Below are 26,173 nucleotides of genomic sequence, written 5' to 3'. Positions count from 1 at the left end.
TGAGACAGGAGGCTGGACTAGATGGACCCTCACTGGTCTGATCCAGCAGGGCTCTTCTGATGTTCTTATGAGGGGAAGGCCTTGGCCTCTTTGCCGTGTTGTTGGCCCTCCAGAGGAACTGGTTGGCTGCTGTGTGAGACGGGATGCTGGACTCGATGGACCACTGGTCTGATCCAGCAGGGCTCTTCTGATGTTCTTATCATGGGGTCTCATGTAATTTTAAAATTTCTGGTAGGGTAACAGAAGACAGTAGAAATATTTAGAATATCACATCAGGGTGTTTTTTTTAATGTGACTCTGATAAAGTGATTCTTGTGTTTTGTTTGTGCCACATTGTGCTTAGTCTTGACTATGGCAGAGACCCTGGAGAGCTGTGAAGAGGGGCTGTAGCTCAGTGGCAGAGCCTTTGCTTGGCATGCAGAAGGTCCAAGGTTCAATCCCCGGCATCTCCAGTTAAAAGGACCAGGCAGGAGGTGATGGGAAAGACCTCAGCCTGAGACTCTGGAGAGCTGTAAAGAGGGACTGTGGCTCAGTGGCAGAGCCTTTGCTTGGCATGCAGAAGGTCCCAGGTTCAATCCCCGGCATCTCCAGTTAAAAGGACCAGGCAGGAGGTGATGGGAAAGACCTCAGCCTGAGACTCTGGAGAGCTGTAAAGAGGGACTGTGGCTCAGTGGCAGAGCCTTTGCTTGGCATGCAGAAGGTCCCAGGTTCAATCCCCGGCATCTCCAGTTAAAAGGACCAGGCAGGAGGTGATGGGAAAGACCTCAGCCTGAGACCCTGGAGGGCTGTAAAGAGGGGCCGTGGCTCAGTGGCAGAGCCTCTGCTTGCCAGGCAGGAGGTCCCCGGTTCAATCCCCGGCATCTCCAGTAAAAAGGACCAGGCAGGAGGTGATGTGAAAGACCTCTGCATGAGACCCTGGAGAGCCACAGCCAGTCTGTGTAGACAAGACTCCTTGATGGACGGAGGGTCTGATTCCGCATAACGCAGCTTTGTGTGTTGGGGTGAGGCTGTGGCTCTCTGGAGGAGCATCTGCTTGGGATGCAGAAAGTCCCAAGTTCAATCCCCGGCATCCCCAGGTAAGAGGACCGGGCAGCTGGCTATGGAAAAGACCTCTCTGCCCAAGACCCTGGAGAGCAGCTGCCAGTCTGAGTCAATAATACATCCATTGGTGGACCAATGGCCTGATTCAGTATAAGGCAGCTTCATGTCTGCCATCGCTGGTCCTCTGCTCCCGTGGCTACCTTGTCAAGTGGCTCATCCTGGGGGGGGGGGTTCAAACCCCTCCATCTCCTCTGATCTGCCACAGATCCCGTATCTCCCAGAGCAAGTCCTTGATTGCCTGCGGTGCCCTGTAAAGGAGGAAATAGCCTCTTAGGGGAAAATGAGGGGTAAACTCGACAAGAAACTAATATCAAATGTTGAAAACGTCAGTGTTGCTGATTACACGTTGAGGGGACCGAGGAAGCCGGTGTTGAACGTTTCCACTCCCTGGCAGTCAAGGAACGGCACATCTCGCGGGAGGAGGCCGGCCCAAAGCCGCTGCTCCCCCGAGGCTCCCGGGCAGAGAATAAACAAGCCGGGTTGCACTGAATCGCCTGGATACAAAGCCCTTGGGCTTTCACTCCCCTTCCCGGATTGCAAGAACCGATCCTGCAGGGATGCTTTGGTCCACGCACCAACCCCTTGACAGTGATCGGATGGCACTTTGACGACTGGATCACGAGAAACGTTACAGGTGTGATTAGGCAAAGAACCCTGGTGGATGCTGCAAGGCAGGGCCATTCGCTCCGCTGCTTCCATAACACGCCAGTCCCCCAAACACCTGTACAGGTCATGCCATGTGCTCTTGCAAAGGATTCCTTCAGTGCAGATCGCTCGAGTGAGCGATCCAGTCTGTATGCCACTAGTGGAAGGGATCCAATAGAAGAGGAAGAAAAGGTTGGATTTATACCCCGCCCCTCATTTGGAGTCTCAGAGCGGCTTACAAATGCCTTTCCCTTCTCCTCCCCACAACAGGTGGGGCTGAGAGACCTCTAAGAGAACTGCTCTTTCCTACACTTAGGTACAAAAAACCAAAGGCACAGATACAGAATGGGAGGGACTTGGCTTGACAGCAGCACATGTGAAAGGGATCTAGGTGTTCTGGTTGATCACAAGCTAAACATGAGCCTGCAGTGCGATCTCGCTGTGAAGAAAGCTAATGCAATCTTAGGGTGCATAACCGGAAGAAGCATTGTGTCCAGATCATGGGAGGTGGTAGTTCCGCTCTGTTCTGCTATGGTCAGGCCTCACCTTGAGTCCTGTGTCCAGTTTTGGGCACCCCATTTGAGGAAGGGTGTTGACAAGCTCGAGCGTGTCCAGAAGAGGGCAACCAGGATGGTGAGAGGGTTGGAATCTAAGTCTTAGGAGGAAAAACTGAAAGAGTTGGGCATGTTTAGCCTGGGAAAGAGAAGGCTTAGAGGGGACAGGATTGCGGTCTTCAAGTATTTGAAGGGCTGTCATGTCGAAGATGGAGCAGATCTATTCTCTCTTGCTTTGGATTGCAAGACTAGATCTAATGGGTGGAAATTACAAGGGAGTTGATACCGGCTAAATATCAGGAGAAACTTCCTAACTGTAAGAGTGGCAGTGGAACAGTGTACCTCGGAAGGTGTTGGATGCTCCTTCGCTGGACGTTTTCAAGCGGAGGCTGAACGACCATCTTTCGGGTGTGTTGTAGGGCTATCTTTCGGCGATGCTCCTGCAGAGTGCGGGGGGCTGTCGTAGATGACCTGCAAGGTCCCTTCCAACTCTAACATTCTATGATTCTAGGAACAGCTCTGACAGAACTATGGCTTGCCTAAGGTCATCCAGCAGCTGTGAGTGGAGGAGTGGGGAATCAAAACCCAGTTCTCCCAGATTACAGTCCGCGCACTAAACCATGACACGAAACTAGCTGGAACAAACACCATGTAATAGTTGAATGCAATTCAATACAAATTCAAATTATTGAAACCAGTACCTAACATATTGTTTGCTGGTGGAAGGCAGACCCAAAGCGGCTGACATCATTCTCCTCCCCTCCATTTTATCCTCACAGCAATCCTGTGAGGTAGGCGAGGCTGAGAGCATGACTCACAAGAATGGGTCTTAGGAAAAACTTTTTGACGGTCAGAGTGGTACCACAGTGGAATCAGCTGCCCCGGGAGGTGGTGAGCTCCCCCTCACTGGCCGTCTTGAAGCAGCGGCTGGACCAACACCTGTCAGGGATGCTCTAGACTAGGGGTCAGGGAGGCTCTAGGCTTAACGTAACAGCCACATAGAATAAACGGCAGATGTTTGAGAGCCGCAAGACAGGAACAAATATTACACATGTGTTTTTATTGAAAAATATGCAAGTTTGCTTTTACTAGCATTAAACGAGACTGTCAAAAATAACAACAAAAGGGGTAAAAACAGATATTGATAATGATATTTATTTGTTTGCTAATGATATTTATTTCACTGAGAGAAAGAAGGAGAGGTGGAAAGAAAGAATGAAAGAGGTGGAAAGAAAGAGAGAAAAACAAAGAAAGAAAATAGATGGGGAGGGAGGGGGAAGAAAGAGAGTGGAGGAAAGGAAAGAAGGGAGAGAAAAAGAAAGGTGGAAGGAAATCAAATAGATGGGGAGGGAGAGAGGGGAAGAGAGAGAGGAAGAAAGCAAGAAAGAAAAAAAGAAAGGAAGAGGGAGAGAAAGGAAGGAAAGAGAAAGAGAAAGAAAGGGAAGGAAAGAGAGAGAGAGAGAAAGCAAGGGAGAGAAAGGGAAGGAAGGGAGGGAGAGAGAGAGAGAAAGAAAGAAAGAAGAGGGAGGGAGAAGTGGAAAGAAAGCAACTTCAGCTAGCTTGGCTTGGAGAAGGAATTTAAAGAGACAGATGCCTTCTCCAAGCTGGCCAGCGGGGTGGGGAGCGCTTTAGGAATGCATCTAAAGTTAAAGTTGCCTTCTTTCTCTGCTCCCCCCACCTCAAGCCTACCCAGGAACACTGGCTGGGGAAGGGAAGACCAATTGGGGAGGCGTGCCTCCCCTTTGCTTCCCCAGCTGCCCTGCCGGGAACCGCAGAATATGTATGGAAGAGCCACATGTGGCTCCCAAGCCACAGTTTGACCACCACTGCTCTAGGCTGATTCTGCATTGAGCAGAGGGTTGGGCTAGATGGCCTGCATGGCCCCTTTCGACTCTGTGATTCTATGATTCTAGGCAGGGGTCATTTCGTAGAAAAAGGTGCAGGAGCTCATTAGCATGACTTATTAGCAGAACTCATTTGCATATGCCACACCCCCTGACATCACCGGAAGTGCGTCAGAAGGCAACACCCACCGCTCAGGCTCCACTGGACTGTTTTAGATTGCTAGCTATTTGGGGGGGACGTGCAGATCTGTCCTCACAGAGGAGGGAGAGCTTGTACCTGAATAAAACTTGGTCTTAAAGGTGCCACTGGACTGTTTTGTATTGCTAGCTATGTGGGGGGGACATGCAGATCTGCCCTCACAGAGGAGGGAGAGCTCGTACCTGAATAAAACTTGGTCTTAAAGGTGCCACTGGACTGTTTTGTATTGCTAGCTATGGAGGGGGGGAGGAATGTGCAGATCTGCCCTAGCAGAGGAAGGAGAGCTTGTACCTGAATAAAACTTGGTCTTAAAGGTGCCACTGGACTGTTTTGTATTGCTAGCTATGGGGGGTAGGAACGTGTAGATCTTCCCTCACAGAGGAGGGAGAGCTCGTACCTGAAGGCAGGCGGGGGGGGGGCTCTGCAACTTACCTGGCTGCTTCTGGCTCCTCGTGGCCTGACTGGGGTCTGCTGGGAGCAGGGGGCATGGCTTGTTGCATGTGCCCGCCCCCTGGGCTCCTTACTGCCGGAGCTCCGCTCCTGCAGGAAATGACCCCTGATTCTAGGTATACTGCATCTAAGCAAGGAGGTCCCACTGAGCCGTCACTGTTAGTAGCCATTGACAGGCCTAGGGCTCCGTGACTGCGTCTAATACCCGCACCTGCCTTTTTGACACGCCACCCGTGCCTATTCTGAGCACTCTCGTCCCCCCCCCCAGTGTGGCACCCGCCCCACGTTTCAGGGGTGTGGGTCATGGCCTTGCCCCAGTGGAGCTTGTGGTCAGCAGGTGGTCGCCCCCTTGAAACAGCCACTGCTGGAGGAGTGGCCGAGCTGTGAGCCTCCCTGAGGTACAGGCCTCAAGCCAGGAAGGGGAGGGCAGACTTTCCCAAGAGACGGGCATCCCAAGAGTTTTTTGAGCCGTTCCCTTTCGTAAACTGGCTGGCGGGTTGTAAATTGTGTGTGTGTGTCTGTGTGGGAGGACAGGATTTGTGCCTTTTGGATTTTCTTCCATGAGCACCAACAGAGCCTGAGCCCTTGAACCCCGCCCCCCCCAAGGGAAGACAGCCAGACAAATTGGTCCTCTTGTAAGCCACGGATGAACCAGCATGCTCATATCTTGCACAAGAGGCCCTGTCTGAACTGACGGGAGCGGAAAAGCCGCCTCCTGCGCTTCTGGAAGTTGCATTAAGGGTTTCCTTGTCAGGCTGTGCATGCATGCAGGCAAATACACCTGGCAGGGTTATAAATCTGTTTCCATAGTGGAGGCCTTGCCTGAAACCTGAGAAGAAGGATGCGTCCTTCTCAAGTCCGGTACCTGCCAAAGCATTTGCAGCGGGCCATTAATATCCCCCCAATTGGTTTGTTAACACCGACTGACTCCCAGTACTTCATCGATGATGCCACCTCCCACTTTAAGTCCTTTCGGATTTCTGTGGAGTGGAGGCCTGTTTTATTACCATCGGTCTTGGTGCTTTTTTGCTGCAACTAGAACAGCCGGGAGTTCAAGTCTCATCTGGGGGCGTGTGAATGTATAATGAAGCTATGTTTTCAGGGCGAAATTAAAAATGGATTCCAGACTGCTCAGTTCCCTGGTCGACCGCTGATCTTTAACAAGGTCTGCTGGTGGGCGGGAAGCAGGGGCAGATTTACAATTAAGCAGACTAAGCTCGTGCTTAGGGCGCCAGGGCCAAAGGGGGCACCGCAACGTTGGGAAAAGGGTGAAAAGCTTAGTTTCTACAGTATGTAGTTTGTACAGTTATCATATGAATGCGTTTTTGTATTGCTGCCACCTGCATTGTATATCTGGTCAGACAGGTCAACAACTAAAATGGACTGGGGGTCAGTGTGGAAAGGAGGGGGGGCACCAAGATTGGTCAGTGCTTAGGGCACCAGTGAGCCTTCATCCGCCCCTGGCGGGAAGGAAACAGTAAAAGGAAGGAGGCTATAGGGGCATTTGGGGGAGGAAAAGAGGAAACGGTGGGTGAGGGGAAGATGAGACGTCCTCCCCCCGCAAGTCCCCGCAGGTTCCCAATTTTGTTCCTATGTCTACTGGGAACCGTACTCAAGCCTACTCATTGAAGCTTTCCTGCAGGAATGTGTCCTTGTTGGGACTGCAACTGGAAGAGAACTTCTTCCCAAACCCTCTTCCCCTGGAGATGCACCAGAGTTCTAGCCAGGGTTTTCCCCATGTGGTAGACTTTGAACGAGACAGCCATGGGATGCCATGCCATGGCCGGAGCTGGTAAAGCAGTTGTCGCTTCCTCTGTTCTGATGGCGCTTCCTCCGGAGGACTTCCTTCCTTGGTGGCTTGTACTCCCGCCCCTTCAATATCTCGCAACACGCTGTTGTTCCTTAAGTTCGCTGTTGACGTACAGATAACAAGATAGAGGAGATCCGGGGCCTGGAGAAGTGTCAGAGCCTGACTTACCTCAGCCTGGCGAACAACAAGATCACGGCGATCTCCGGCCTGCAGAAACTGCCCATCAGAACCCTCTGCTTGGTAAGTCCGTTTTCCTTTTCGGGGAAGATCTCTCACTGCAACGACCTGGCGCCAGTCGCCTGCTCCTTAGCCTTCGTGGGGTGGTTTATCATTATTTTTATCCAGGGCTATTTTTGGGCAGGAACGCACAGGAACGGAGTTCCGGCTGACTCCCAAGTTGGCCACGCCCAGCAGAAACTCATTAGCATAATAGGCCACACCCAACAGCAGGAACTCATTAGGATTGGCTACATTAGGGGTGTGTGGCCTAACATGCAAAGGAGTTCCTGCTACAAAAAAAGGCCCTGGGTTTTGACAACAAGGTAAAGAGAATAACAAGCAAAAGGGGTGTGTGGCTGGATAACCACACTTCTGGTAACATGGGGGTGCGGCCTAATATGCTAATGAGCTGTGCTGTCAGGGGTGTGGCCCAATATGCCAATGAGTTCCTGCTGTTGGGTGTGGCCTCTTATGCTAATGAGTTCCTGCTGGGCCTTTTCTACAAAAGAGCCCTGTTTTTATCTATTATTCATTTCTTGGATTTTTATTCCACCCTCTCCAAAACGGGCTCGGGGCGGATCACGACAAAACAAGAGTCAGAGATGCGTTACAATAAAATTACGTTACATCCCTGGAAGGCTAGATAATGAAACTAAAGCTCAAATACTTTGGCCACCCAATGAGAAGGGAGCACTCACTGGAGAAGACCCTGATGCTGGGAAAGACTGAAGGTCAAAGAAGACCGGGACGGCAAAGGATGAGATGGTTAGACAGTGTCATAGATGCAACGAACATGAAATTGAGCCAACTTCAGAGGACGGCGGAAGACAGGAGGGCCTGGCGTGATCTGGTCCATGGGGTCGCGGAGAGTCGGACTCGACTGTGCGACTGAACAACAACAAAAATAATTAAAACAGTAAAAAGAGATTCCATGTGTGAAGTTTGAAGAGTGAACATAGTCTGTGAGACTATAAGATTTGGAGTCTATTTCTGAGTGAATAAGACCGACAGTGTAGTCTGTGTGACTAAGAGAGTTGATTCTGTTCTGTGTGAATAAAACAAAGAGATTAGCCTATATGATGATATATATATATGAGAGAGAGATTAGACTGAGTGTCTAAGCCTGTCAGAGTGGAGTTTTGGGAGTTTGAGAGACTGTTCGTGGCACCAAGCTTTGCCAGTTATATTTACAAGTTCCTTTCTTCAGCAACTGTTCAAAATAACCAGAAACCTATTATGTTCTTTATTAAAAAATCAATTTTTGTTTAAACGTATCCCAGAAATCAGTACAGTAGTTCCTCGGGGCCACATAGTCCTCTGAAGTACCCATACCCTAGGCCATACTACCACAAGAGAGGGAAAATTCCAAATCAATTACATAAAAAGAACCTGTCAGGGCCACATAGGTGGAATCAGTGGGTACTTCAGTAGATTGGGAAATGGAGCAGGGAGGCCAACTAAGATGGTTGTGAGGAAAAAATTGAGAAGGGGAGAACCATGTCAGCCACTCTGCCCTGCCTGTGGGGAAAGGGTTGAATAAAGAAAGGTGGTTCAGAGCCACGCAAGGAAATGAAGGGCAGGGAAGGACCTTGGCGGTGGCAAAAAGTGCCGCCATCGCAGCTGACGTATGGCAACCCCACACTGGGTTTTCAAGGCAAGAGCTAAGCAAAGGTGATCTGCCGCTGTTTGCCTCCGCATAGCGACCCTGGACTTCCTTGGTGGTCTCCCATCCAAGTACGAACCAGGGCCAACCCTGCTTAGCTTCCGAGATCTGATGAGATGGGGCTAGCCTGGGCCATCCAGGTCAAGGCAAGAGACATCCAGAGGTGTTTGCCGTTGCTTGCAATCTGCATAGCAACCCTGGACTTCCATGGTGGACTCCCATCCAAGTACTCACCAGGGCAGACCCTGCCGAGATCTGGTGAGATCGGGCCAGCCTGGGCCGTCCAGGACCCCAACCAATATTTTTTGTTAATTTTTTTTAAATTTTATATTGGGTACCGGGGGGGGGGAAAGGGAGCATTAGTGGGAAAGAAAAATAAACATAAGGCACTTTTTAAACAAATACTAAAGACAATATGAACTTGAATGAATTAAGTCTAGGCAAATCATTGTAACATTAAAATATTACCCCCATAACACTGTTTCCCTAAGATACGCTATTTGCTTGTTCTCAATCTGAAAAGAACTATGAAGAAAATTGTGTAAACAAATTCTCTCAACATTTTATATAAGTTTAAGATAGCCAAAAAACCATTTAAAATGATTTATAGCAACAAGGAAATAACAAATGTTAAAAATTCCATATAACGGTTGAAAATCGTATGACTGTGAAGAATTGGTAACCACTGATTAACTAAATAATCAAAACATAATACTGTATCACTCTTAAGTAAAGGTAAAGGTTCCCTTGCTCGAAAGCCAGTCGAATCCGACTCTAGGGTTGCGGTGCTCATCTCCGTTTCAAAGCCGAAGAGCCGGCGCTGTCCGAAGACGTTTCTGTGGTCATGTGGCCGGCATGAGTAAACACCAAGGCACACGGAACACTGTTACCTTCCCACCCAAGTGGTACCTATTTATCTACTTGCAATTTCTTGCTTTCGAACTGCTAGGTTGGCAGGAACTGGAACTAGAGATGGGAGCTCACTCCATCATGCGGCAACTCAGGTCTCGAACTGCTGAACTACTGACCTTCCACAGCCTGCAGTTCAGCGTCTTAACCCCTTGAGCCACCGCAGCTCCTGTATCACACTTACAGCTCTATAATAGGCATAAAAAGCTCTCTGTTTATTCTCAGATGGACTACTTGGTCTGTTATTTATATGATTTTTCAGTTTTGCCATAACAGAGTATTCATCTTCTCTTTCCAGTCTTCAAAATTTGGGCAGAACTCCGTTTTCCATTGAGTTGCAAACACTACTTGTGCCACTGTTAACATATATCAAAATAGTTCCTATATTGCTCTTTCAATATTCATGGGTAGAACTCCCAATAGCATAGTCTCTGGTTGCATGGTAAATTTTGTATAGGGCCCCAACCATTTTTTGGGGTTTTTTTTTTTGTCAGACACGACTGTGCGACTGAACAACAGATTGTAGTGGTGTGTGTGGGGGGGGAGTTTAAAAGGAGAGATTGATTCACTGGAGAGGGTGATATAACTTTCCCCTTGCAGAGTTTTTTTCACCAACTGTCGCCACACCCAAGCTGCTTTTGCCCTTGAAAAGGAAAACTGAATGATGCCTTTAAACCAGGGGTGTCAAACATTTGTTACGAGGGCCGGATCTGACATAAATGAGACCTTGTCGGGCCAGAGCCACGTGTGCCATAAAATGAAAGGCCAGATAGCGGAGATATAAACTTTATAAAGGACACCAACACAAAGATGGTGGTTTTTTTACTTAAAATAAAAACATGCTTAAAACATTAGCTCTATGAGCTGCAAACCTACTTTTGATTTATCGACATTCACCACAGAGAGCTCATGCTCAGAGCTCTGAGTCTAGGACCCAGGGGAAAACATGAAATGGCTGAGCGATTAAGAGAGTCTGGCGAAGCAAGCTAGGATGCAGCAGCAGAACTGGAAGCAGGAGATGGGCCAGTTCCACTGCGGGCCTGATGGAAGCTCTCCAGGGGCCTGGTCCGGCCCCCGGGCCACATGTTTGACACCCCTGCTTTAAATTTTCTCCAACAGGGTGTGCGTGTGTGTGTTCGCATGCGTGCGGGGTGGGGGGAGGTCCCTGCTTCTGCTTCTGGCGATGATTGATAAGAGAACAGCATCGGGAAGGAACAAATTAGATTGCCTCCTTATCCTGCATCATATTTCTCCTTTAAAATGTGATCGTGGCTCTTCTCACAGATCCCGTCCTGATGAGATCATGGATTTAATTTGATAAGGAGATGACATATGGGGAGGGGACTCAATTCTGGTCATGATGCTCAAGATCTACCCTTCGGGCAATGACACGAAATGGTACATCCTTAACGCCGTTTCTAGAAAAGCATTGAGCGTTTGGCTGGCTCTGAGGCTTTGGGCATGTGATCCCTCAGTCTCCAGGTCTTTAATACGGGAAGGATGCTGTTTCGTGCCTCGCCGCAGGCTAGTGGGGAAGGTGGAAAAGGAGCGGAGGGGCCATGGCTGAGTGGTAGAGAGTCTGCTTGGCATGCAGAACGCCAAAGGTTCTATCCTCAGCTTCCCCAGTTCAAGTTCCTGACGTGGTTCCTCGGAGGAGCAGGCTTCCTCAGGAGGTGGTGGGCTCTCCTTCACTGAAGGGATTCAGACAGAGGCTAGATGGCCAACTGACAGCAATGCTGGTTCTGTGAACATAAATCACGCATAAATACTAATAGAATATCAACATTTATGTTCGCTGTAGTGTTTTGGTGTCGTGGTTAAGTGTGCGGACTCTAATCTGGGAGAACTGGGTTTGATTCCCAACTTCTCCACTTGCACCTGCTGGAGTACCTTGGACAAGCCACAGTTCTGATAAGAGCTGTCCTTGAAAAAGAGCAGTTTCTGTCAAGAGCTCTCTCAGCCCCACTGACCTCGCAGGGTGTCTGTTGTGGGGAGGGGAAGGGAAAGGCGTTTGTAAGCCGCTCTGAGACTCCTTTGGGTAGTGAAGGGCGGGGTATAAATCCAATCTCCTCTTCTCTCAAGAGCAGTTCTCAAGAGAGCTCTCTCAGCCCCACCTGCCTCACAGGGTTTCTGTTGTGGGGAGGGGAAGGGAAAGGAGTTTGTAAGCTGCTCTGAGACTCCGAGTGAAGAGCAGGGTATAAATCCAATCTCCTCCTCCTCCTCCTCTTCCTCCTCCTCTTCTTCTTTAAACTGCTGCTATTTTGCAAAATATGCTCTTGTGTCCTGCTTTTTAAAATCCTTGGGGAAAAACCTTTTGGAACATGCTTTTTTCCTGCTTTTAAAAAATCCCTGAAAGACAGTCTTCACGCTGGCTTCTGTGTCAGCAGGCCTCCATGCTCCTTTAATCAGGATACACTAATGAGGTGTGAAATGTTTTCCTCTCTAAAAAGACTCTTCCCATTTTGATGAACTCTCTACACAGAAGGACTGAAGTTCTTATTACTGAATCCTCTAAAGGTTTTGAACTGTAGATAAGAAGAAACAAGCCTGTTATTTTTCTAGACAAGTCTATTATAGTTCTAATAAAAAATTTTCACATGTTATATGTCATGTACTGTTCATTTAAATATTAAAAGAACTGTTAATTAGTCAGGTTATCATGGCTACTCTCTTTTGAGATACTTGATGGCACAGACCTGTAACTGGGGCTATAGTTGTGTCTTACTGTTTTATGTTCAGAAGAAGAGGAGATTGGATTTATACCCCGCCCTTCACTACCCAAAGGAGTCTCAGAGCGGCTTACAAACACCTTTCCCTTCCCCTCCCCACCACAGACATCCTGGGAGGCAGGTGGGGCTGAGAGAGCTCTCTTGAGAACTGCTCTTGAGATAAGAAGAGATTGGGTTTATACCCCGCCCTTCACTACCCAAAGGAGTCTCAGAGCGGTTTACAAACTCCTTTCCCTTCCCCTCCCCACAACAGACAGCTCTTATCAGAACTATGGGTTGCCCAAGGTCATCCAGCCAGGTGCAAGTAGAGGCGTGGGGAATCAAACCCGGTGCTCCCAGATTAGAGTCCGCGCACTTAACCACTACACCAAACCGGCTCTCAGCATGTTGAGATCTCATTCCCACATACGTGACCAACAATGGCGGTATTTCAGATTACTTCAGATTGCTGTAATTCTAGTCCTAATATATTGCTTATTTATTGCATGGTCTTACACTGTGTAATCTGTCTTGAATCTCTGTGAGAAAGAAAGGCTGTAAACAGTGGCCCCACTAATGGACCTCCTGAGGGCACCTGGATTTTTTGGCTACTGTGTGACACAGAGTGTTGGACTGGGTGGACCTTTGGCTTGATCCAGCATTGGCTTCTCTTATGTTCTTATGTTCATCAGTGGCTGTTAGCCACAAGGTATAAAGAGGAACTCTCAGTCTGGGGCATGGGATGCTCTGTATTCTTGGTGCTTGGGGGGGGGCAACAGTGGGAGGGGCTTCTAGTGTCCTGGCCCCACTGCTGGACCTCCTGATGGCACCTGGGTTTTTTGGCCACTGTGTGACACAGAGTGTTGGACTGGATGGGCCATTGGCTTGATCCAGCATGGCTTCTCTTATGTCCTTATAGATGGAATACACTCTCTGGGGCAAGTGATGCTCTGTCGTCTTGGTGCTTGGGGGGCAACAGTGGGAGGGCTTCTGGAGTTCTAGCCCTGCTGGAGGACCTCCTGAGGGCACTTGGGTTTTGGCTACGGTGTAACACACGGACTTGATGGGCCATTGGCTTGATCCAACATGGCTTCTCTTATGTTCTTATGTTAGGCCCGTAGCCAGGATTTTCTAGCTTGTGGGGCATTTTTTTCTCTAGTGGGCCTACCAAAGGTGCACCATTTGGAACCACTTCCCTTGCTTGCAAACACCCACCTTCCAGAAAAGGATTTAAAATGATTTAAAAATACATTTTCTGGATAAATTCCTGTGGGACCATGCCTTTAAGAGAGGGGGCGGAGCCCCGAAAAGCCCCACCGTAGCTATGGGCCTGGCTGTAAATAAAGCAAACTAATAGATTTTTTAAAAATTAGCTAGGCTTGGCTACATGCGTGAATGGCTGCTGAAGCTATTTTAGTGCCATGAGCAGAATTATCACATCATCTGAACTCAGTGCTTTTTAATGGAGTCCGTTCTCTGCCAGGACCTGGGTCATAGTTCTCAATACAAGAACTCGTGGGCACTCCATGAAACTGCAGAGCGGTTGGGTTAGAACGGATAAAAGGAAGTACTTCTTCACCCAAAGAGTGATTAACACATGGAATTCACTGCCACAGGAAGTGGTGGGTGCTACAAGCATGGACGACTTCAAAAGGGAATTAGATAAGCATATGGAGCAAAGGTCCATCCGTGGCTATTAGCCACAAGGTATAGATAGGGGCTCTGGGGCAAGTGATGCTCTGTCTTCTTGGTGCTTGGGGGGGGGTCAACCGTGGGAGGGCTTCTAATGTCCTGGCCCCACTGCTGGACCTCCTGATGGCACTGGTATTTCTGGCCACTGTGTGACACAGAGTGTTGGACTGGATGGGCCTTTGGCCTGATCCAACATTGGCGTCTCTTATGTTCTTATGTTCTTATGGTGAGCGATGAGTCGTCCCTGCCATATAATGCCCCGTGATTTGGGAAAACTGGGTGTCCTCGCCTTCTTCCTTCACGCCAGCATTCTTGGGGGTCCATTGAATGACAAAACTAGGCCTCAGTGGAGAGAAATTCACCCGCATGCTTGAACCGGTTTTCAGGGTGAGAGAAGTCAGGCAAGGAAGTCAAACCCGTCAAGGGACAATCCTGTCTTTAATTTCTTCTTCAATCGACTTTTCACACTTGCTGTTAATTTTGTAGAAATCCAACCTGATCGAAAAGGCCGTTGGCTTGGAAGAGCTGAAAGGCCTGAGGACCTTGGACCTGTCCGGCAACCGGATTAGTAGCCTGGAGGGTCTGGAGGAGCATAACCTGCTCGAGGAGATCAACCTGGAAGACAACCAGGTAAGATCTCGTGTGGCGACCTCGACCGGTCTCATGAGGCTGCGGTCACACGAGCAGTTTGCGCCAATACGGTCGCCTTGCCTTTGCGGAGTTAAAGATGTTACGCCAATTGCTTTATCTACAGCAGATGGCCAAATTTAACATGAGCTCTTGCCAATTTTTACGGAGGTGTTGCCCGCACCAGAGAGCCCCAGTGATGGAGACTAGACCGGTGTTTTCCCAAAAACAAATAGTCTTTTTACTGAAGGATATCAAAGTCACACATACAAAAATCAGTCTCACATTAGCATACACTCAAGGTTCCTTTAGAATTACAGAAAGATATCAAGATAGTTTCTCATTTACTTGGAGGTAGGTAGGTATATATTTCGGTTCATACTTGCCTGTTCTTGGAGTCTTGTCTGTTGCAATGAAAACTTGAAGGGTAAGGATAATATCTAGTGGGATTTCTAAATACACACTTGTTAGAACCAGCCAGCTAAGCGTGGACCTCTTTGGCTGTGCACACACCAAGAAGTCAGGTAAAGACAAAGGATTTTAGCAGGCTAGGGAGAAGGGGAGTTACAGCAGGTTGGGGGGGGGTAGCTAGCCCAGGACCAGGCGTGTGGTTCCTGCTTTTTATAGTGAAATCTTTGGGGTGGTTGGCAACCTCGCCAATCTGGAGTCCACCTGACTATTAGTCCGTCCCATTGCTACATTTCATTAGTGCGTGCAAGAAAGGACACTACCTCTAAGGGTTGGACAATATTTGAAACTCTAGACTCTAACTCAGAACAGGCCATCTGGTCAGGTGTGAAAGCTCTGCTTCAGGACCTCCTTTGATGTGCAGATAGATACCAGCTTTTCCCAGGAAATCAAAGTCCCATCTTCCAGGAAATGGCAATTCAGATGTAGATTCCCGTCCCTTTTGCGACTTTTACTTTTTAAGCTGTGGATTGTGCTAACAATGGCTGTGTGTTTCTTCTTCTCCCCTCAGGCCAGGCTTAGAAGCTGTAGCACAAGCTTCATTTGCATGAAATGCAGGCAAAGCCCTTCAATGTGGAATCCCTCTCACAACAGGCAAACAGTGTTCCCTGAGCCTAGGGTGTATGTGTGGACACTTTATATAGTATGTCAGCAGCTATCAGTCCACAAAAACAGAAATATAAGTTCATTTCTCTACAAAGAGCACGATCAGACAATAACGTCTTGCCTTCCGTGCCCCAGTCGTCCGCACCCGGGTCCTGCCCGTCCTGGAAGCGGAGTTTGCCGACACGGGGGAAAGTCCGGTCTTTACGCACGCCAGTTCTTCCACCCTGCTTTTCCCGATGTCTGGACCCCCCTGTCGCAAACAGATACCGGATGGGAAGTGTGAACGGTCACTTCCGTCTCAATCGTGGGGGCTTTCCCGCCCGGTAGGGACGTGCGCATAAGCCCATATGAGCATAAGCGAACCCTGTTGCCAGCAAGGGCCGCGCTCCGTGGTTGAGGTGCCAGTAATGTGGATGCTTCAGCGTGGGACCGGCACGCAGAGGAGCCACTTCGGGGTGTGCTTGTCTGGTCACCCCCTTCCCATAACAACTTAAAGGGCCACAAATAGAGGCGCCTCCAGATCGTGCCAAGCCTCCAGTGTGACCGTGGCCTAAGTTTGTGTCCTTTTTTCTGAAGTTCAGCCAAACAATACGTCGTTATCTCGTGTCACAAAAGAGCCATTTTTATCCAGCCCGGATTATACCATCTCAGCTAGATTCGAGTCCAGCAGAGCCAGTGTGGCGTAGTAGTTAAGTGCGTGGACTCTAATCTGGGAGAACCGGGTTTGATTCCCCGCTCCTCCACTTGCAGCTGCTGGCGTGACCTTGGGCAAGCCATAGTTCTGGCACAGCTGCTCTTGAAAAAGAGCAGTTTCTGTCAGAGCTCTCTCAGCCCCACCTACCTCACAGGGTGTCTTTTGTGGGGAGGGGAAGGGACAGGAGTTTGTCAGATGCTCTGAGACTCCTTTGGGTAGCGAAGGGCGGGGTATAAATCCAATCTTCTCCTCTTCTTCTTCCTTGAAGACCAACAAGGTTTTTCAGGGTATTGGCTTTCAAGAGTCAAAGCTCCCTTGGAAGATTTGAGAGCCAGTTTGGTGTAGTGGTTAAGAAGAGAAGAAGAAGAGATTGGATTTATACCCCGCCCTTCACTACCCAAAGGTGTCTCAGAGCGGCTTACAAACTCCTTTCCCCTCCCCTCCCCACAACAGACACCCTGTGAGGTAGAAGAAGAAGAAGAAGAAGAGAGAAGAGATTGGATTTATACCCCGCCCTTCACTACCCAAAGGTGTCTCAGAGCGGCTTACAAACTCCTTTCCCCTCCCCTCCCCACAACAGACACCCTGTGAGGTGGGTGGGGCTGGGAGAGCTCTTGACAGAAACTGCTCTTTTTCAAGGACAGCTGTGCCAGAGCTTGTGACTGACCCAAGGTCACATCAGCAGGTGCAAGCGGAGGAGTGGGGAATCAAACCCGGTTCTCCCAGATTAGAGTCCGCACACCTAGCCACTACACCAAACTGGCAGACACTAAGGAGCCTCTAAGTGTGCAGACTCTAAGGAGCCGTTTCTGTCAGAGCTCTCTAAGTCCCTGAACTACACCAAACCGTCCACGCACTTAACCACTACACCAAACTGGCTCTCACACCAAACTGGATCTAGTTATAATGTCGTAGAGTCCACTCTCCAAAGCAGCCATTTTCTGCAGGGGAATTGATGTCTGTGACGTCTGGAGCTCAGTTGTGAAAATGGGGGGGTCTCCAGGCCCCACCTGGAGGATGGCAACTCTAGGCTGAGTGCACGCCTCTCTTGACAACCCCCTAACTCCCCTGCTTCCCCCCTCCCCTGCTTTTATGTAGAAAAATAGCACATCAGGGACAAAGAGCTATTTTCCCTGACTCAAAGGGTTTTCTTTTTTTGTGGGAAGCATTTGAAGCACAGCCATGCTTCCCCTTGTATGTGCTTGATTCATTTCCCACCCAGATGGTCCAAACCGTGCGTCAAGGGATACTGGAGCCTATCGTTTGTGCTGAATATCTTCTGCGGTCCATAAATTACCCTGCAGTTTCTATTACTTGGCATCTTCCGTTATACACAGGGACCTTCGGGAGGGGCCATGGCTCAGTGGTAGGTCCTCTGCTTGGCATGCAGAAGGTCCCAGGTTCAGTCCCCAGCATCTCCAGTTAAGAGGATCCAGATAGTAGGTGATGGGACTGACCTCCGCCTGAGACCCTGGAGAGCTGTAAAGAGGGGCTGTGGCTCAGTGGCAGAGCCTCTGCTTGGCATGCAGAAGGTCTTTGGTTTAATCCTTGGTATCTCCAGTTAAAAAGGACCAGGCAGTAGGTGATGGGAAAGATCTCTGCCCGAGTCCCTGGAGAGCCATGAAGTGGGGCTGTGGCTCAGTGGTAGAGCATCCGCTTGGCGTGCAGAAGGTCTCTGGTTCAATCCCCGGTGTCTCCAGTTAAAAGGACCAGGCAGGAGGTGATGGGAAAGACCTCAGCCTGAGACCCTGGAGAGCCATGAAGTGGGGCTGTAGCTCAGCGGCAGAGCCTCTGCTTGGTGTGCAGAAGGTCTCTGGTTCAACCCCTGGCATCTCCAGTTAAAAGGGAGACCCTGGAGAGCTGCTGCCAGCCTGAGCAGACAATACTGACCTTGATGGACCCATGGTCTGGTTCAGTAGAAAGGAGCTTCATTTGTATGTTCACAGCACTGAAGCTCTCACATGGTCAGTCCCCAGCTTCTGAGATGTTAGCAGAGTTTGGGATTTTTTTTAAATGCTGGATTTTAGCAAATGCCTTTTAATGTTTTGTTTTTACTATTTCTAGTTTATGACATGCCTCAGGCAGGTATCTAAAGAAGAAGCATTGAAACATTATAAACAGCCAGTCTGGTGTAGTGGTTAAGTGCACGGACTCTAATCTGGGAGAACCGGGGTTGATTCCCCACTCCTGCACATGCAGCTGCTGGATGACCTTGGGCAAGCCGTAGTTCCGTCAGAGCTGTTCTCTCGAGGGCAGTTCTGGAAAGAGCTCTCTCAGCCCCACCTACCTCACAGGGTGTCTGTGGTGGGGAGGGGAAGGGAAAGGAGTTCGTAAGCCGCTCTGAGACTCTTGAGTGAAGGGCGGGGTATAAATCCAATCTGTTCTTCCTCTAAGTAGCCGCTCATCTATCGGCCAGCATCTCTCCTCTGTTGTGGTCTGTGCGTGTCACATTGTTGAGATCTTGAGCATCTGCGGAGTCCATCGGTGGAACGTTCTAGAACTCAAAAGCTTCTTGAGCAGCAATTTATTTATTCATTTATTTTCATTACATTTATACCCCGCCCTTTCCTCAAGCGGGCTCACGGCGGCTTACACGAGCACAAAGTGCATATAAATTACCGTCTAAAAATACATAAAAACAATTTAAGAATTCACTTCCATTCCGGATGCAAGAGAGAGAGGAAAAACAAACTCCTCGTTCTGCATAGCAGGGGAAGGCTCGGGCCCCGTTTAGATGTCACACGGTCTTCCGGTGGTAGTACTCTCTGGAGAACGGTGATGGTAATCCCAATAGCAGTGGCCGCTCCTACTCATACGCCCGGCGGAAGAGCTCCGTCTTACAGGCCCTGCGGAACTGCAAAATGTCCCGCAGGGCCCTGATCTCTTCCGGGAGCTCGTTCCACCAGATAGGAGCCGCCACTGAAAAGGACCTGGCCCTTTGTTGCAGCAATGCCCACCTGAGGCACATGACACAGTGGGCGTGCCTCAAGTGGGCGGGGCTGCACCTCCCACTCCGTTCTGGATCAACTGGACTCAGCAGTTTTCTGCTTCCGGATGGGTTTCTTGATCACTTCCCCCCCCCAAATAAATGTCACTTTCCTGTCTCTCCACTAGATCAGTGAGCTGGGGGAGCTGGAGTACGTCGAAACCCTGCCCCTCCTCAGGACACTCAATTTGATGGACAATCCCGTGCAGGTAAGCCGGAGTCAGAAATGGGGCAGCGTAAAGCACAGGGGAAGTCACAGCTGTCTCAGGACAGTGGGACTCACTCTGGTTGGGAAATGGTGGAGTCGGTAGGCTCCTTTACCCCAATGGGGAAGGGCTGTGGCTCAGTGGAAGAGCCTCTGCCTGGCATGCAGAAGGTCCCAGGTTCAATCCCCGGAATCTCCAGTTACAAAGGACCACGCAGTAGATGATGGGAAAGACCTCAGCCTGAGACCCTGGAGAGCTGTGAAGAGGGGCTGTGGCTCAGTGGTAGAGGATCTGCTTGGCAGGCAGAAGGTCCCAGGTTCAATCCCCGGCAGCATCTCCAGTTAAAAAGGAACAGGCAGGAGGTGATGGGAAAGACCTCCGCCTGAGACCCTGGAGAGCTGTAAAGAGGGATCATGGCTCAGTGGCAGAGCCTCTGCTTAGCATGCAGAAGGTCCCAAGTTCAGTCTTCCGCATCTCCAGTTAGAAAGGACCAGGCAGTAGATGATGGGAAAGACCTCTGCCTGAGACCCTGGGAGAGTTGTAAAGAGGGGCTGTGGCTCAGTGGTAGAGAATCTGCTTTGCATGCAGAAGGTCCCAAGTTCAATCCACAGCATCTCCAGTTAGAAAGGACCAGGCAGTAGATGATGGGAAAGACCTCTGCCTGAGACCCTGGGAGAGCTGTAAAGAGGGGCTGTGGCTCAGTGGTAGAGCATCTGCTTGGCATGCAGAAGGTCCCAGGTTCAGTCCCCAGAATCTCCAGTTAAAAAGGAACAGGCAGGAGGTGATGAGAAGACCTCTGCCTGAGACCCTGGAGAGACACAGACAAAGGCTGTGGCTCAGTGGCAGAGCCTCTGCTTGGCATGCAGAAGTTTCCAGGTTCAATCCCCGGCATCTCCAGTTAAAAAGGAACAGGCAGGAGGTGATGGGAAAGACCTCTGCCTGAGACCCTGGGAGAGCTGTAAAGAGGGGCTGTGGCTCAGTGGTAGAGAATCTGCTTTGCATGCAGAAGGTCCCAAGTTCAATCTCCCGCATCTCCAGTTAGAAAGGACCAGGCAGTAGATGATGGGAAAGACACAGCTGCTGGTGAAACGTCAGGTACTACAAGGCCAAGACCACGGCCATACAACCCGGAAAATCTACAGCAACCTATGAATTAACATTCTGCAAAACGCCCCATTGTTAACAGCCCTGCTCAGGTCTTTCAAACGGAGGGCCACGGCTTTCTGGATTGAGTCCATCTGTCTCCTATTGGGTCCTGGTGGTGTAGTGGTCGCGTGTGCAGACTTTAATCTGGGAGAACTGCGTTTGATTCCCCACGCCTCCACTTGGAGCTGCTGGATGACCTTGGGCAAGCCATAGTTCTCTCAGAGCTGTCCTCTCAAGGACAGTTCTGGAAAGAGCTCTCTCAGCCCCACCGACCTCACAGGGTGTCTGTTGTGGGGAGGGGAATGGATAGGAGTTTGTAAGCTGCCCTGAGACTCCAAGTGAAGGGTGGGGACCAATGTTCCCTCTAAGCTGTGGAGACATGTGAGCAAAAATTCTACTTTGTGAGCTACCGGCATTAAAGTTGTGAGTGAGTGATTTGGCTACTGCATAAATCAGTTTGTTCTGAAGCCATCCTTCCTGAGCTAAAGCAAAAATGTGTGAGCCGGAAGCTAAAAAACTGTGAGCTGGCTCACACTAACTCAGCTTAGAGGGAACAGTGCTTTGGACACAATTGGTGCCTCTCTACCAACATCTAACCCCGTCTCACCCCTGGAACAGCCAAAATCAAATACCTGCTGCCTTCCACGTTTCCGAGCACAATTGTCTTTCCCAGTAACTCTTGTCTTCTCAGAACGTGACCAAGGTACGATAGCCTCAGTTTAGTCAGTTTAGGTTCTGGGGAGAGTTCCGGCTTGGTTTGATCTACAGCCCACTTCTTTGCCTTTTTGGTGGTCCACGGTACCCGTAAAACTCTCCCCCAGCACCACATTCCAAAGCAGTCAACTTTCCTCCTGTCTGTTTTCTTCATTGTCCAACTTCCACATCCTTACGTAGTAACAGGGAATACCACGGCATGAATGGCCCTGACCCGGATAGCCCGGGCTAGCCCGATATCATTAGATCTCAGAAGCTAATCCGGGCCGGCCCTGGCTAGCATTTAGATGGGAGACCTCCAAGGAACACCAGGGTAGTGACACGGAGGCAGGCAGTGGCTAACCAGCCCCGAACATCTCTTGCCTTGGAAACCCTACAGGGTCGCCAGAAATCAGCTGTGACGTGACGGCGCTTTCCGCTGCCGTGGCATGAATTAACTTGATCTTGGTCGCCAGCAACACATCCTTATGCTCAAGAATCATTTCTAGCCACTTCTGAGTTCTTGGTTGCAGTCCCCCTTTTGGTTGACGGTGGAGTCAAGGAATGGAAAATCTTGAACCATTTCCGTTTCTCCACTGTCAGCCTTAAAGGTAAAAGGTCAAGGTTTCCCTTGCTCAAAAGCCAGTCGAATCCGACTCTAGGGGGCGGTGCTCATCTCCGTTTCCAAGCCGAAGAGCCAGCGCTGTCCGAAGATGTCTCCGTGGTCATGTGGCCGGCATGCCTAGATGCCGAGGTGCACGGAACGCTGTGACCTTCCCACCAAAGTGGTACTTATTTATCTACTTGCAATTTCTTGCTTTCGAACTGCTAGGTTGGCAGGAGCCGGGGCCAGAGACGGGAGCTCACTCCGTCACGCGGCACTCGAGTCTTGAATAGAGATGTAAAATTTCCGGAAATTTTGAAGCTCGGAAAAAAACCCAGTTTTTTTCTGGAAAAAAACGGAAATTTTCGGAAAAATTGAAAAAAATGCTACATTAGCATTTCTTTTGTCTTTTCTAGATTGAAAGTCATTCTGTTACTTTAGGAACATAAAATATGACTATGGACATTTTTACTTGGCATGAAATTATCACAACTAGCATATTAAAAATATAGTGTATCCAAACAATTATTACAGAATACCCACCCACATGCAAAAACAAAACTGAAACCTTTTTATTTTCTTCTGACAATCGCACCTCCTAAAGGAAGAAATGCATCTTGTTCTTGCATTGGAGAGTTCAGTTTGTAACCTAGGACTTGCTTGTCCTCAGTGCACAGAAATTAGATCAATCTGATACCATATATATATATATATTTTAGAAATGATTTGGAAAATATTTGAACACCTTGTCTTAAAATATTTTATTCATCATGTTAAAATAAAACGTTCCATAATCAATTTTTTTCTTTTCTTATTTCAATTTTTCCAATTTTTTGAAAAGAAAAAAAAAAGGCTTCAGGAAAAAAACGGGGGAAATATGGTTTTTTCTTGAATTTTTCTGGTTTTTTTCCGAACCTTCACATCTCTAGTCTTGAACTGCCGAAGTACAGACCTTCCGGTCTGCAGTTCAGCGTCTTAACCACTGAGCCACTGCGACCCATGCCTTAAAGCTGTATATAAACTTACCCTTTCTAGGGATGTCCATCCCTAGATTTAGAGTCCCTCCTTTGCCATCTGGGTATAATTTCCGTGAGACAAGCTTGCTTCTGATTCAAAAGCCTTTCCGGGCCTTACCTGATTAACGAGCCGCAGCGTCCCATTCGTCAATGACAGCGGCGTTTAAAGACAAGTAAAATCTCATGTATCAACCTGATGCAGCAGATGTTTATAACTTGTCCCGAATGCCGTGGAAGATGAACAGCGCCGGCATCTTGGTTTTGACAGTTTTAGGTCCTCTTTCAAATGATGTTGCGGGGTCAGAGGAAGAAGCGGTATAGGCTTCCGCGTCTTCCCGCTCGGTAGTCGGTACGGGCCCCGATCCGCCCGTGATTTCTCCTCTGCAAAAACCGAGTTGTTCATTTCGGTAGGACTTTGGTAGATCAGTCCCTGGTGGTTAGTAGTTGGATGGGAGACCACTGCTAAGGAAGTCCCAGGGTTGCAATGCAGAGTCAGGCCATGGCAAACCAGCCTCTCTGCTCCTCTCTTGCCACAAGTCAGCTGAGACTTGAGAGAACTATACCCCCTGCCGTGCGTGGCGACATGATGCTGCACAATGGGTATTTATGCAAAAAACAACCCTTCTAGTTTGGTGTCGTTTGGTTTAGTGGCTAAGTGCGCGGACTCTAATCTGGGAGAACCGGGTCTGATTCCCCACTCCTCCACTTGCACCTGGCTGGATGATCTTGGGCAAGCCGTAGTTCTGATCAGAGCTGTTCTTGAAAAAGAGCCGTTTCTGTCAAGAGCTCTCTCAGCCCCACCGACCTCACAGGGTGTCTATTGTGGGGAGGGGAGGGGAAAGGAGATTGTAAGCCGCTCTGAAACACCTTTGGGTAGTGAAGGGCGGGGTATAAAGCCAATCTCTTCTTCAGTCACAAGTTCTCTCACAGCTGTTCTCTCAAGAGCAGTTTCTGTCAGAGCTCTCTCAGCCCCACCTACCTCACAGGGCGTCTGTGGTGGGGAGGGGAAGGGAAAGGAGTTTGTAAGCCGCTCTGAGACTCCTTTGGGTAGTGAAGGGCGGGGTATAAAGCCAATCTCTTCTTCAGTCACAAGTTCTCTCACAGCTGTTCTCTCAAGAGCAGTTTCTGTCAGAGCTCTCTCAGCCCCACCTACCTCACAGGGCGTCTGTGGTGGGGAGGGGAAGGGAAAGGAGTTTGTAAGCCGCTCTGAGACTCCTTTGGGTAGTGAAGGGCGGGGTATAAAGCCAATCTCTTCTTCAGTCACAAGTTCTCTCACAGCTGTTCTCTCAAGAGCAGTTTCTGTCAGAGCTCTCTCAGCCCCACCTACCTCACAGGGCGTCTGTGGTGGGGAGGGGAAGGGAAAGGAGTTTGTAAGCCGCTCTGAGACTCCTTTGGGTAGTGAAGGGCGGGGTATAAATCCAATCTCTTCTTCTCCTTCTACGTTGCTTTGTGATTTGGGGGTTCGCACTCTGTACATGCTCAGGGGTTGATCTCAAACTGCCATTACAGTGCCGGCCGAAAGAAAGATCCGGTTCCCTCCACACTTTGCCTCCTCCTAAATTTCCAGTCTGCAGCAGAGTTTGGTGAGGTAGCTTTGCTTGCAGTAAGGAATGCAGTCCAAGAAGACAGAGGCGTGCTCGGACTGGTGTGGCCTGAAAGTCACTAAGCCCTGAGGACCTCCTGACTTTTAAAAGTTACCATGATTTTCTAGTCTTTTCCCTTTATTTTCTGAAATTTGAGAGATTTGGGTTTCGCAGTCAAAGCCTCATGCGGTGGCCCATGCTGGTTCAAGGTATAAGAGAGAAGAAACTCCCGATATCTGGTAATGGTTGAAAATGTTACTCTTTATGGTTGAGATGGACAAAATGACGAGAAAGCTTAAAAAAAGAAGCAGAAGATTTTTTTGCAGATTGGAAAGACTTTAAAGACTACTTGGAGAAATACTGGGATGTAAAAAACAATCTATTTTGCTTTAAGGTTGGATGGACATTTAGATTAAATTTAAACATATATAGATAAACAGATAAAAAGATACGTTACCTGAAAGAATTATGTTGTTAAAGAATTGGAAAAGGAGAAAAAATTTAAGAATGTAATAGAGGTTTGAGCACTGTGGGAAGTCAGAAGGGGGGGAGATATTTGGATAAAAGGATATGAAAAGTTGTTATATGACGTATAATTTTACTTATTACTATATCCTAATAAAATTGTTTTTTAAAAAAAGGCATAAGAGAGAAGAAGAGAGAGTCAGCCTAGGCTCATTCTAGTGAGTGAGGTTTCCAAAGTTTTCCTGTACCTCCAGGGTGGCTGAAATGAAGGGGAGGGAATTCTGAATTTAAACAGAGGTTCTGACTAGGCCAGGGGTGTCACCACATGCGGCCCAGGGGCCGGATCAGGCCGCCGGAGAGCTTCTATCAGGCTCGCAGTGGAACTGGCTGTCTTCTGCTTCTTCTCCCAGTTCTGCTACTGCTGCTGCGTCATCATAGGTTTGCTGCTTACAGATACACACCTGAACAGCACACTCAAGATTGCAACAGCACAGACGTTTTGATGCAATAATTCAGAGCAAGAGGTGTCAGTTATCAGACACTGGCCCCCCGGTCACACAAGCCAGATAACGCAGGGGGGAGGCGTGGCTGTTCGCCCCAGAGCAAAATAAAGCGCGGTAGCCCGATCACACGGTCTCCCGAGTCTCTGTGTTTAGGCTGTTAGCTGGCGATCACACGGCGATGCTGGAGCATGGCAAAGAAGCGGTGCGGCAAGCGTTTTGCGTTTGCGCGCATGCGCAGTTCCGAAACAACACTGATTTCAGTTATGTGTTTGTGCGCATGCGCTTACGAAAAATATCCAGTTTGCGACGGGATGTGGACGAGCGCTGGATGCCACGGGATACTCGCGCTCCCGCGATCAGATGCTCGCCCCTGCCCCACGTTTTCCAGATACTAATGCCCTTTCCGAGGTACTTTTTTACTGCGGATCTTCGGCGGGATGCCACGGGTTGGCCACGGGTGCACTACACTTCCCAGATTTTGCGGTGTGATCGCGCCCTGAAAATCCACCTGACATTCGTGCCTTTAGCGCAGCAAATCCTCCATGTGACTGGGGCCACTGTTAAATAAACGAAATATTGCAAGCGTGCTAATGTTTTAGATATGTTTTTATTTTAAGTTAAAAAAAACCCCTTTGTGTTTGTGTCCTTTATAAAGTTTACTAGTAAGGAAAGCCCGTCGTGGCGGTAGACGACGGGCCCTAGATAGGAAGGAAGGGCGAGTGGAAGGCAGGAATGGAGAAGAGGAGGTAGAGAGAGAGAGAGAGAGGTAGATAGGGAAGAGA

At 49.1% G+C, this 26,173-nt stretch overlaps 1 protein-coding gene across 2 annotated transcripts in view; it reads left to right on the top strand.

Moving 5' to 3' along the window:
- Positions 1-26,173, top strand: part of LRGUK (leucine-rich repeats and guanylate kinase domain containing) — a 101,955-nt gene that overhangs the window by 14,769 nt on the left and 61,013 nt on the right. For both annotated transcript variants that reach the window (XM_015426628.1, XM_015426629.1), the window contains exons 6-8: positions 6,719-6,843; positions 14,281-14,424; positions 19,304-19,384. In XM_015426628.1, coding sequence (XP_015282114.1) covers positions 6,719-6,843; positions 14,281-14,424; positions 19,304-19,384 — 350 coding nt within the window. The remainder of the gene's footprint in view (positions 1-6,718; positions 6,844-14,280; positions 14,425-19,303; positions 19,385-26,173) is intronic.

This window comes from Gekko japonicus, unplaced genomic scaffold (assembly GCF_001447785.1).
Source record: "Gekko japonicus isolate JY-2015 unplaced genomic scaffold, Gekko_japonicus_V1.1 scaffold1982, whole genome shotgun sequence".
NCBI classification, from domain to species: Eukaryota; Metazoa; Chordata; class Lepidosauria; order Squamata; family Gekkonidae; genus Gekko; species Gekko japonicus.
Note: the sequence above shows the minus strand (reverse complement) of the source record. Positions and strands in the feature narration are given on the sequence as shown.